This window comes from Rhipicephalus sanguineus, chromosome 3, assembly GCF_013339695.2.
Source record: "Rhipicephalus sanguineus isolate Rsan-2018 chromosome 3, BIME_Rsan_1.4, whole genome shotgun sequence".
Taxonomy (NCBI): domain Eukaryota; kingdom Metazoa; phylum Arthropoda; class Arachnida; order Ixodida; family Ixodidae; genus Rhipicephalus; species Rhipicephalus sanguineus.
In genome coordinates this window covers 201356700-201369179 of record NC_051178.1, presented here as the reverse complement: position 1 = coordinate 201369179, position 12480 = coordinate 201356700, and the positions used below count along the sequence as shown (strand labels likewise).

The window sequence follows — 12480 nt, the reverse complement described above, 5'->3', positions numbered from 1 at the left end:
AAATGAACGCACATAGCATCGAGCACAAGGTTACGGGAGCAGGGAACGATACCGAAATAGAAAGGGAACCACGAGCATCGGTGTAGGTGCCACAGTCGAAGTGGCAGCCAGTTGTTGGGCAGAAACACGACGTTTGAACGTCGGGCCCATCGCGCTGTTCGTGACATGCTAAAGTCGGGAACGACAGACCGTCCGGTCAAAGGCGAAGGAAGGAACGCAGACTCTTATAAAATCGACAAAATAAAGCAGCCTGAGATGGCGCTTTAAACGGGCAGCGCACTGCGTGAGCGGCATACAAGCGAACCCGGACGTGGCTGTGCGCGCCGCGATATTGATGGGCCCCGCACACAAGGAGGGTCCGTGTCTACCTCTCGAGCCACAAAAATCGAAGTACGAATTCAATGCCAGCTCGCCTGCCTAGCAAAACATTGCGGCGGCACCGAAGTACGTGCAAAGCTGCGAAGAATTGTGCAGCGGATTGAAATGGGCTGCATATCGAGCGACCATCGCATAACCCAAAAACCTCTGTGCCCCTCTGGTGAGAGCCGCTTTTATGCTTGTGTTTGGCGTCCACCACACCACGGCGAGCGTAAAAAGAAAGAAATGCTCTTGTCGTTGACCCTTAGAGGTGCAACGTACAGAAAACGCAAAGAGTTTCACCCGCGTATAGTGCAAAAGTGGCCCGTCCAAGCCGCGCATTGAGTGACATGCAACACGAATCGGCCGTAGGAAAGCTTGAGGACGTGGATTTCACGCATCTCGCCCGAGGGGGATGTCCTCTACTGCTCGTAAGCACATTCCCGGAGGATGGCGATACAGTGCCAACACGGAGTTTCGTTCGACTTACCGCGAATATGGCGCAGTCCCGTGCAAACCCGATCCGGAATGGGTAGACGCCAACCCCGAGCTCCGTGTTCACCACTGTTTATGGCATCTGCGGCTCCGTTTTCAAAGCATTCGACCCCCACACCTGTTGCATCTTTCGCATTCACACGAGTTTTCGCATTGTTCCCAAGGGGGCGCCACATTCTAGCCCGCTCACATGTCTCGTAAGCCTGTCACTGCTGTCACTTTTGGACAGTGTTATTTGTGCGCTAGATGGCAGCACCGACATTATCTTTCCCTTTGTGTCCACTTCTTAGCCCCCGCCGGCCCCCGCTTTAGAGAGCTCCACTGGTGGAGATAAGTGGATCTAAGCGATTCATGCTACTTCAAGTAAGCTTATAAAAGACTTTAAAATACTCGTAGATAAAACGCTCATATTGTATTCTGCTACAACTGCATTGTAAATTGTAAACTTGAACAACAATAACGATGATGATGATAATAAAAATGTAATGTTGGCCGCGACATCTATGCGCTGGAAAAGAAACGAAACTTTGAAATCCAACACGTTTATGATATGCGCAAGGCATTCGTGCAGTAGGCACAGTAGGGGTACAGTGTACTAGTAGGGGCAACTTCGATGGTGGTCTAGGGTCTAGGGACGGTATATAAACGTAAAACTTAAATATCGCCTGTCTGCATGGGGCGGACCGTATCTTTGTGACAACACCAACAACACGCCGCTGTCGCGAAATTTCGTTCTTTGTTTTTCGCGCGTGACTATCCTGTAGTGGAAACATGGACGCAGCTGCTATTCGGAACTTGAAAATTAAGACGGGGATTGTCAAACGGTACGTGGTGAACGTCTCAATGTTGAGTACCGACGCTGTACCTTTATTCTACTACGAAAAGGAAGCGATTACATCGCACCAAACAAATTAAAAATGTTGGTTGAAGGTATTGGATTTGTCGTGACGATAATGGTCCGTTAGCAAGGAAGTGTTAGAAGTTTTGTGCATTGTACGCGGAAGTGCTTTCACTCTTTTGTGATCATCGCCCACGCCGGTCGTTTCTTTTTTTCTTACTAATGTACTGACCGACTCTTGCAGAATGACAAAGGAAAAGGCGGCCTACCTGAAAGAGGTCGAAGTTGAGAGGGAGAGGGCTGCCAAAATGAAAGAAATGGGCAAAGAAGAATACGATGTGAAGCGGCAGGTGAGCGATAACACGCATTTACAGCGCTCACGCGCGTGCTCGTCTAGCTGACCGTCGTGGATCGCTTCCGGGCAAGCGCTGCTGATCGCGACTTGTTCGCGGCTGCTGTTGTATTTTCACACGTTTCGCTCTCTGCTTTTGTGTAATGTGTCTGCTGTTTTGCCATAAAGTTGCGTTCATGTTAAAGGCTAATACCTACAGGTTCAACAAGTCTCTTCTTTTTTTTTTTCTTCATATGTAAACGCCGGGCAACCTGAAAAAATATACTGGTTTGTGTCAACGTTCCCATTTACCTCTTCAGGTGCTGTCAGTAAGTTTGCCTGTAGAGAGTTACGCCAACACTGATAACCGCTGCTTGTGGCACGCCCACAAGGGCACAGACGGCTTGTTAACTTGAATGCTCACTTAACACTTGTGCGACATTTGGCAGCAGCAGTGACTTTCCACGAAGGTTATGCAATTTCATGCGATTGTCTGCGCAGCAGTGTTGTTGCTTCTGACATGGCTGTGCAAGAAAGTTGAGTTTCCAGCTTTTGCCTGTTTCTTCAAACTTTTGTCCCCTGTGTGCCATCGACATCCCAAAGCTCATGGCAGTATTCCTAGGAAGTACTGCTATCGCTGTTTCCATGCACAACCTTTCTGCAAGTAATACTCGGTGTTGTACTGGGAGAGCAGTTGGCGAAGCTAGCCTGTTAACTATAAGATGATTTCACTGACACCTCTGCATCCTTCACATTATAGCAGATCCTAGTACCAAAACTTTTTTTCTCCTTCTCTTTACAATGCAAGTCAGCCCCACAGCTGTTTCACCTTCATTGGCCTGTGTAGTCAAGACTTGCTGTAAAGCATCCGTAAAACTGTACACGTATTCATAAAGTCTCCTGCATAGGAGAAGAACTGCTGTAGCTTAGTCGATAGATAATGAAATTGCATTGGCAGAGGAGTACATTGTGCGTTTGGACCTCAAAAGTGGTGCGCTACCTTTCCCTCTATGGGAAGGTGAAGCACTTGTCGTCATGGCTGTACAAATTCAAAGGATAAACAGGAACATATATAACACATATAAGTGATTACCCTTTGTACTTGTGATAACGGATCACTAGCTTGCCACATTGCGAAGTGTTTATCATTGTTCGTTTTTTAAGAAAGATCATTCAATGAATGAACTTTATAATTAGTTCACATTCAACTGCTGTCTCTGTCATATAACTTACGTAGATAGCATACACACGATACCACTGATGCAGCTTTCAGCATGCCCCCCAACACAGTGCCTAAGTTGACGTCAGTGCATTATATTTGCTGTCATGAGTATATTTTTCAGTGTTGATGTGTGGTCTGAACGCTGCGGACATCTGTACCAGAACTACAGCAGTAGCGGCATAACAGCCATGTCAGACTCCAGCAGGTGCACCTACTTGCCATTTAGGTCCTTTAGCATGATTGCTAAAATTATGTTAATGCAAGTCGCGTATCTATAAAGTTCCCCTGCAGTTCATATAGATAATTTCCTTTGAAGACAGAAGTTCAGGGGAAGATTGCTGGTCTGAAGTGATGCCAAGTCGTTGAGCAAGTAGTGCCACTGAAAAAAAAAACATCAGCTTCAGCAATGTTTGCGCTGCAACTCATTTTTTCCTTTCATGTTCCTTTTCTTCAATGACAACGGACTCATTCTGCAGCTTTATTCCTTGTCTTGTGAAGGCTTGTCAGATTATTCTTCGGTTTTATCTCATTCCGTTCTAGGAGCAAGTGATCAATGAGACCCTCAGCATGGTTCCCGACAGCCACAAAAGGCTCCTGGTAGCCTACAATGAACTCAAAGAGGTCCTGGTAAGTGGAGGTGACATGCTTCACCGCAATTTTCTTCACTTTATACTAAAGTGAAGAGGCGAGAAAAATTTACTGCGAGGCATGGCAGAAGAGGAGGATAAATTTTTTTACTATTTGAAATGGAAACGTGAAAGATAGAAGTTTCTTTTGTCATTTCATGTTTTACAGCAGAGCTGTTATGCTAGAGGTTGGCCGTCTGTCGTAGATAGAAAATTATCATCACCATGAACCGGCATGCTCTCTCTTCTTCATTGTCGTCTTCTGCTTCACTCCCAGAACACATGCGCCCATTTCTCCAATGTGGGATGCAATAACTCTGATGGGCGAGAGAACGAGGGCAGAGAGAGAGAAAGAGAAATTCTTGGCAAGGAGCAAGCATAGCCATGTATAGTATAGTATAGCAAAGGGTGGGAAGGAGAGAAGTTAAACGGTAAAAGCCTAGCCAAGTCAGGACCAGCTAGGTGCCCACCAGCTCTGCTATGACCCAGCCTTGCACGACCTGGTGCAAGCTGCACTAATTTTTTTTGTATGAATGGTACTCTCTGTTGTACATTATGGTTGCACTGAAAAATCTGAAACAAGTGATTGCCTTGCATCAGGGGTCTCAAACTCACCTCACCTAGCGGGCCGCATTCACGAAATTTAGTCTCCTTAGAGGACCGGAACAGTGAAGGTTGAAGAGGGGGGGGGGGGGGGAAGGAGGGGGGGGGATAAATGTCAGCTAACATTTGGGCCTGTCCCAAATCTCATATATGGGTCATTTCTGAAGGCGATTTGACATCAGGATTCAAGAAACATATCAATACTGATCTCCAGAATGACTGAAGTCTGGATGGCAATTCTGAAATACTATAGAGCTTTTGTTCCACGATTATGTTTCAAAACAAGATGACCCATATGGGGTTCCTCACTAAAAACCAGTCACATCTTTGTAGCTCATGAACATACTTACTAAGAAACTAAAAAAAAAAAAAAATATGGGACAAAGACAGTCATGTGTGAGCCGGGCTGCTAACGAAAGGTCCACAGACCACGTGTTTGAGACGCCTGCCTGACATGATGAAAAACTTGCCATAGTTTTAATTTTAATTTCCTAGTATACTGATGTTTGTTCTGTACAAGCTTCCCCTGTGTAACAGTGATGCATCAGTGCTGTTATTCGTGCCTGCAGGGCCATGTTTATTTGGCTCATGTTATTTTCTCATTTATACCTACAATGCCCCCTCATTAGTTCCCAGACTTAGAGGCTCCTGTGTTTTGATTTTCATGCTTTGTTCACTTCAAGTTTCATGCGGTCAAAAGGTGAATGCATGCAGTGGCATGCATCTCCTCTTCACTGTCCTTAACATCGTTACGATTACATGCACACTTTTAATGGCATTATTCATCCCGATTGATGATAGCTGCAGTGAACAGTTTAAATGTATAAAAAAAAGTAATTTTGAAGTCATTAGCTTGAAAAATGACGTTAATAATAATAATAGGCATGTTTTTGTATAATTATTTCAGCTTAAAAAATATGCCTCATGTCTATGTGTACTTTAATGTACCTGCCATGTGGTTGAATAAACTCAACTGTACATAATTGACAAGAGTTCATTTCTGACAGCTGAATGACTTGTAACAATGTGCTGCGCGTGAAATGCCATTACGATTTATTACGATTAAGTATGTTTAAACAGCACAGTGTGAATGGCATTAAACTCTTAGGGCAGAAAGCGCTTAATATCCTTCTTTTTTGTGTGTGTGGACATGTACCGTGTGTATTGGGTTTAGTTGAGCTTGTGGATTCAATTCTTTACTGCGGTAGCCACATTCTGATTGTTGTACATTGCAAAACACTTATGCACGAAGCCTCAGATGCTTATTAGGGATACTGAGATATAACCTGGAGGCTTCAACCGCAGCATTGTTCATAGACCCTGTGTTGCATTGATGCATACATCCTATTGAGTCACTTACTAAAATGTCAATTACTGACCAATTACAAAAGTCGACCTAACGTCCTGTTTACATTTCTCGTTTCAGGAGGGTTCAGAACACCTCTCGGAAACGGAGGAATACCTCATTGCCAAGGAGGTGCTGGAGCAGGCGCAGCAGTCATTAGAATCTCTTTAGCTTATCCAAATTATTTAGCCTAAAAAGAAAGAGGATGCCTTCTTCTGTATGTGTTATCCGGGCAGCAATGTTTGCTATGTTTAAATTATTCAAATCATCTACAGCTTATTTTTGACGACAGTTTCTTTCTCTATTTTTCTTTTTTGCTATAGAAACAAGTAGTTAGTTTGTACTGGAGTCTTCAAATATGGAGTTTGCTGCTAGGTGGATATTAAGTGACAGAGCAAGCAAGATATGACTAGGTGCAGTTAAAATATGCAAGGTTTATGGACAAGTCTAGGAATTCATAAAAACTAGATACAGATTTTATAGCTCTTGCAGAAAGCAAGCATGTACGAGTAGTGCACTTCAAAAACCTTTTGGTCAAGTAATTACAAAGCATTTGGTCTCGTTGCCTAACTTTCTTTTTTTTTCTTTTTGCTTTAAGGGCGATTTTTTTTTTTTCGTTATATGCCAGGTAACTTTGCAAGGCTCTACCATATTTTTTGTATGTGAATTTGTAATAAACACCCTCAACAACAGTCTAAGCTGCGAGTCATTGTGGATGCAAAAGTACATTAATAATGCAAATGTGCAGTGCTCACAGAATGAAACTCCTCCAATGCATGGCTAAGCAATGCTTATACTTCCATTTTCACAGTCTTAAGGTTGTGTCTCATAGGCTTAATATTGGCTCATACACCTGCATTAGAGTCAACGTCACCATCACTGGCCTGATTTGTAGTGACACAACATGGTTATCTTGAGCAATTAATTTCACATCCCAGTTGTCATACATAGTTTTAATGTCATGTTTCGTTCTGTGAACACACTGCATTATGTACAAATAGGCATTGACTGAGTGTTTAGGAATGCTTTGTTCCGTTTTACATATATTGAGATTTTATCCATGCATTTCAATTATCTTTCTGGGTGGAGTATCAGGGATACTTAGTTTGCTTACAAATATATTTTCCTTCACATAATATCAAATAATCTGAGATCTGGACTGAGAAAGAATGCTGACAGTTGCATATCGTGATATTTCGTGTAATCACAATGAATATTGGGCACGCTTTCATGTTGCATGGCTGCTGGTGTAATAGGAAGACAACGCAATGTGTTAAATACTACATCACTGCCATACTTTACACAAGCAACTTAGCAGAACATGTCTGCTAATTCTCATTAATATTGTGTTTAACAAAGAAAAACGAGCCCTTAAAAGCAATCGTCTTTCCTTCATTCTTAGCAGAACATAGTTGGTTACTCCATCAATACGTTTGGAGCGCCTCTCATTAAATTCTGCTCCACTAAATGCTGCAATCAACTTGACACATTGTTTATATCTCTGGTAACAGTTATTCCATATAGATTATTATGTTTTATCATCTAGCATGAACTCAACTTTTTATGTTGTACTAGTGACAGAGAAGAATGAATCAGTGCAATTGCTCAGTGAAGAATTGGAACTCGTCATTTGTCAGACATGCCCAGAAAGACAAGTAGCACTCAAATTACAATGATAGCGGTGAGCACTGTCAGTGGTTTCCAGAATCTGAAATTCTGTGTCAAGTTCATCTGCTATGTACTGTCGGCCGCAAAAGTCTGCGGGATCTGCAGAGCGATAGAAAATTGCAATGCTGCGCCATCTACCGTCATACGGCGTGGTGTAGAGGCTATCGGCCGTGGCCTCTGCGATGAGCTCCGCCAACGCACCGTTGCCGGAATTGATCGCGGAGACCACAATGCAATTTTCCGTGGCTCCGCCACGCGCTGCAGATCCCGGAAAGTTTTGCGGCCGACAGTACACATCACCATCATGCATTCCGTAATTGTTGCTGGTGCCCGTGTACACCAACAACGTACAACAGTATTTTCATTGTCATTGTCAATACGATAGGGCAATGGCTGTACATGCTACTTTTTCAATTGCAATGCAGGACGCAACCTTAAAAACATAGCTATACACGGTACTTCCTAGATGGCATGGCACCTTTGTGTTTCGGCCTTTTCAAGGAACTGTCATGTACAGTGCGCCTATAACGACTTATTCTAGCCTTTCTAGTGTGCCCTTGCGTTCTGAAAGCGGATTCCCCTCCCCTCCCATTAACTTGAGCCCGCTAAAACGTAGAGGGGCTGGTGTGCCCCGCTTCACGGTCCGCTCATAAATAGGTGCAGTAATTTCAGAATTCCTTCGGGGTTAATATGCGTCGCGCATTTACCGCGAAAGTATCTGATTTAATTCGGAAATGCATTGCGGGCAGTCTCGCATTAGCTTCCGTCTAAATTAGCTAAATAAGCACGGAGAGCACTCGCATATACAACCTAAAGATAAAAGCATCCGCAATACCGAATACAGCCAGGAGACCTCCTTGAGCATGCACAGCATGACATTTATTCAGTGCGCTGCGTGCGGGAGTGGGGGCATGCGCTAGAATGAAGCAACGACCATGACAATGACCGGCGGCAGAAACCACAACCGTGGCTTCCCTAGTGAACACACGTGGTTAAAAATGGCGAGGCTTAGAGGCTGTTCCGAACCTACAAGAAAGTGGGAGACCTTGTCTCGGTGGCCTGAATGTGACGAATTATGACATGATACACGAGTCGAGAGTGGGAGCAGGTGCCTCTAGTCGAGTTTAAACACACTCTGGAAGTTCTGGTAAATGGTCTGCACGAGAACGTTGGGCGAGCCGCAGTCCCCCCGGTAGTCGTCGCTGGACACATCCCAGACCATCATGCCCGCTAAGGACCGGTTTCGCACGTACTCTGCCTTGGCCATCAAGCTGTGCTGGTCCTCGTAGGCGACCCATTGGTCGTCCGAGTACGCGTATGGGCACTCGGCGATACCGTCCCACGCGCGAGTCCAGTTCTCGAACACGAGGCGCCTGCAGATCTCGAAGTAGCTGAGCACTCCCGGACAGCGCGTGAAGAGGCCCGGGATTCCTTCGGATCGGCCCGCGAGCAGCACGGAGCCCGGTTTGTGATCCGCCTTCTCGTCGAGCGTATACGAAGCCCCGTCTAAAGAGACGCTCACGATGAGCTTGTGCACGGGGACACCGCTGGCCAGTGCACGCTGGACGGCTGTGTCGAAGTCCGTCGTCACGTTCAGAGACGACCGGCTCCGCATCGGGCTGGGAAAATCGGCGAACGCCTCGCTGCGGAAGCCATGCGCCACGACGACCGCGTAGTCGACGTACGAGCAGATCTTGCCCCCCAGGAGCGGCTGGTTGAAGACGTCCGTCTCAGGCTCGAACACCACGATCAGCGTGAGGCCGTGGCGCTCGAAGTGCACCCACAATTTCTGAAGCAGCACGATGATGCCGCGCCGGTCTTCGCCGGGCGAGCCGCTCGTGAACATTCGGTGGATGACGAGTCCGTCGAAGCCGTTGCCGAGCGTCCAGCGAAGCACGGCGCTGCAGAATTGCACCGTCGCGTGCATCGACTCGGCGGCGTAGCGGAACAAGCCATTGTTCACTTCGTATTCACCGACGCTGACGAGGATCTTGAGCGCGGGTCGCTCTTTCTTTAGCCGCACCATTTCGCGGTACAAGTTCGGGTGAGTGATCTTGTGCGTGTAGTCGTAGTGCAGCATATCGTCGGACCAGTCGGCGGCACCGGACAGTGGGAACACGACGTGCGAGCACAAGTTTGAAGGAACCTGCGCGCGAGGTGTGGGGAGGACATAGTTCAGGATTTCAGGTCGCGAACAGTACCTTGCAATGTGCGTGGGAAATGCTTTTGCTATCTTTGCTTAATCTAACATCTGGAATACACAGGCTTTCTACAGTAATCGAAAACCTGCTTCTCTCAGCGATTCCTGGAAGGCTCACTGCCAGGCCAAAGCTGTTTGGTCGTTCACTCACACTGAAGGGGAACGGGCACTCAACTTCACCGTATCCTTAAAGAAACCTTTTCAACCTTGGAACGTTTGTTTATAACGTGCGTGACAGGCCTGAGGAAAAATATATTAAGGTACCGTAAGGCGCTTAATTCAAGTTCTTCGCATCACCTGCTAAATAAATGTACTAGCAAAAGCCTTCGTCTACGCTTATTAGAAATGCGGAATGTTTCCACTTGCACGCCGCGCGTGCGAGTCATTGCAGAAGTTGCGTCTTTTACCTTTGTGGCGGTACAAATGCTACTCGAGATCAGCATGTGAGAAATCAATTTAGCCTTTCGTTTGATCTTTATTTTACCCTCTATAAAACATTCCCGCGCCAAATAAACGTGAAGGCTAGTTATCGCTAGTTTTTGACACAAATCAGCGTTCTTTTCGCACTGAAGAGGGAAGCAAGCACAGATACATTGATTAGTGCACTTATCACTCTTTCGTACTAATTTGTACCTGTTCGAATGTGTACGTCATTGGCGGCGGCCGCTGAAAGCTGGTCGAATTGACCATGCACATGATCAAAGGTCTGTCGGGTCCATCGTAGGCTTGTCGGCTTAGTCGTGTCTTAGGACGCATGTCAACCTGCAAGGTGCAAGGTAGGCACTCAAGTGTAAAGGCCACGAATGCAACAGAGTGGCACAGGGGCGCATAAAGAAAAGCGGGAGAAAGGGGGCGGGGGGGGGCGAGGTGCCACCATTACTGGCACGTGTCCCTCCATCTGCCCTAAATTTCTGCGTTCCATAGCATACATGGCATAAAAGTCGGCAACCTAGCGTTGGTGGTCAAAAGCTAGTACCCTTCCCCTTCCCGGCAACTATTTCTGATTTTAAGTTACTCCACTGCAATGTCCTACTCGGCGAATTACTTGGTAAGACGCTGGCTATGCGTTGCAATTATCAAGATGCACTGCAACCATAGCCAATCGCCTTCTTTGGCATTGCGAGTGGCAAGAGCGGCAAGAGACAAAAGCTAACAGCACTTGCAAAAGAAAAGCTTTGTGAAGTCGGGCCCGGATTCCTTATAAATTACGGCTCTATATGCGTTTACGGAAAATAGCATACCGCCAACATCTCGCTTGAAGCACGGGCTGTGCACGATACTTAAGCCCCATCTCACTCAAAGCGCAGGCTATGAGCGATACATGTGCGTACTAGGCCGGTGACCTCCCCAGCACTGCGGTCCGTATAAACCATCGCACAAGGCTGCGCAGTGACGTCATTGCAAACGGGGGGGGGGGGGGGGGGGGGGGGAGCCAAGGAGATTGTTTGTATGCATACCTGGAAGGGCTTTTCTCGGCGCAGCGTGGTGAGTAGTATCCCCGGCAGGACGAAGATGAACACGACGACGAAGATGAGACAAGCGCTGGCCGTGTGCACCAGGGCGCTGTTGATGAACGGGTCGCCGAGGTCCACAGCCGGCTGGCTTTCCCGCTGCCCGACCAGCGTGGTCTCCTCATTCTCCATGCTACCTCGGGGCCTAAGCCTCACCAGCACAGCAGCCGGTTACAGCCACCGGCCATCTTGCGAGCACCGGGCACCAGAGTGCGCGATGGCGATGGCTGTGGCCGTGGCTGTTACTGTTGTTGTTGTCCTCTGACCATGGCTCATACCCAATGCAGGGGATTAACAGGGTAGTGGGTGGATATTTCCATTAGGTTCTACAGGAAACATTCCTAGGTGCTATAGTTCTCAGTCAAACTCACCATCGTCATTCATCACTCTTTTTCCTCCCCTTTCCCCTCCCCCCGTGTAGAGTAGCAGGCTAGAGCATACTATCGCTCAGGCCGACCTCTCTGCCTTTCTGTCAATAAACCTGTCTCTCTCTCAGACGCCCACGGTGACACAGCCTGGAATATTTCACAGCCACCTCACGCAGCTACAGATCCCACCACTTAAAGATGCCACTTAAAGATCCGATGAATGAATTCAGTTCATTCTTTTGGGTGAATAACTTCGTCCGAAAGGGCGTACAGTTCATCTGAACTTTACGCCCTTGATCGTAACTTGGGTGCTGGGCAGGCGGATGTGGACGAGTGTCCGTGTTATGCTACAGGTATCCTGAATATGGAAGACAAGTTTCACGAAGGGCACGTGCCCGCGGTCACCCGCTATGCCTCTGGATCCCAGTACTGCAGGACGGTCCTAGCCTTCCCTCTCGTGATCTCTGTAGAGATGCTCCAGCCCGTGTTATCAACGGACACCTCGCATTTTGTTGTCAATTTCGCATTTCTTAGAATTTTGTTTCGAACATGACCTATTCACTAATCGTTACTATTTCGCATCCCGCAGCACCATACGAGGCGTGGCCATAGGCGTTTTTCTGTTTGAGTTTTAAAATTCCGCAATAATATTTTGTCTCTCAAATCGCTGCGAAAAAGCAGGCTCGTTTTTGTAGGCATGGGCGAAGAGACTGGCTTACGTTTCGACCATCCTGCACTAAATGAAGCTGCAATGACGCGTAATCACGACCTCGTGTCAAAGCTAACATTTGCGCAGTCCGTACTGCGACGTAACGTATTTACTGCTGCTCCTATAAGCTACCTATAGCCGCGACAACACTTGCCGAATGATTTAATTATGAAAAACAAATTATCTCTTTCGTCATATCGCTTCCTT

At 46.7% G+C, this 12480-nt stretch overlaps 3 protein-coding genes across 3 annotated transcripts in view; 1 reads left to right on the top strand and 2 right to left on the bottom strand.

Moving 5' to 3' along the window:
• Positions 1-1015, bottom strand: part of LOC119388120 (uncharacterized) — a 96779-nt gene extending 95764 nt beyond the window's left edge. Inside the window, exon 1 of the mRNA XM_049413824.1 lies at positions 848-1015. The gene's annotated coding sequence lies outside the window, so the exon portion shown is untranslated. The remainder of the gene's footprint in view (positions 1-847) is intronic.
• A 438-nt stretch (positions 1016-1453) lies between these two features.
• Positions 1454-6509, top strand: LOC119388119 (tubulin-specific chaperone A). Its single transcript, XM_037655754.2, has 4 exons — positions 1454-1676; positions 1935-2040; positions 3784-3870; positions 5899-6509. The coding sequence occupies exons 1-4, from the start codon at positions 1624-1626 to the stop codon at positions 5986-5988; spliced, it is 336 nt and encodes a 111-aa protein (XP_037511682.1). The 5' UTR covers positions 1454-1623; the 3' UTR covers positions 5989-6509.
• Positions 6510-8333: 1824 nt separating this feature from the next.
• LOC119388118 (endochitinase) lies at positions 8334-11445 on the bottom strand. Its single transcript, XM_037655753.2, has 3 exons — positions 11143-11445; positions 10319-10447; positions 8334-9631 (listed from the first exon to the last, which is right to left on the bottom strand). The coding sequence occupies exons 1-3, from the start codon at positions 11326-11328 to the stop codon at positions 8600-8602; spliced, it is 1347 nt and encodes a 448-aa protein (XP_037511681.1). The 5' UTR covers positions 11329-11445; the 3' UTR covers positions 8334-8599.
• Positions 11446-12480: the final 1035 nt, after the last annotated feature.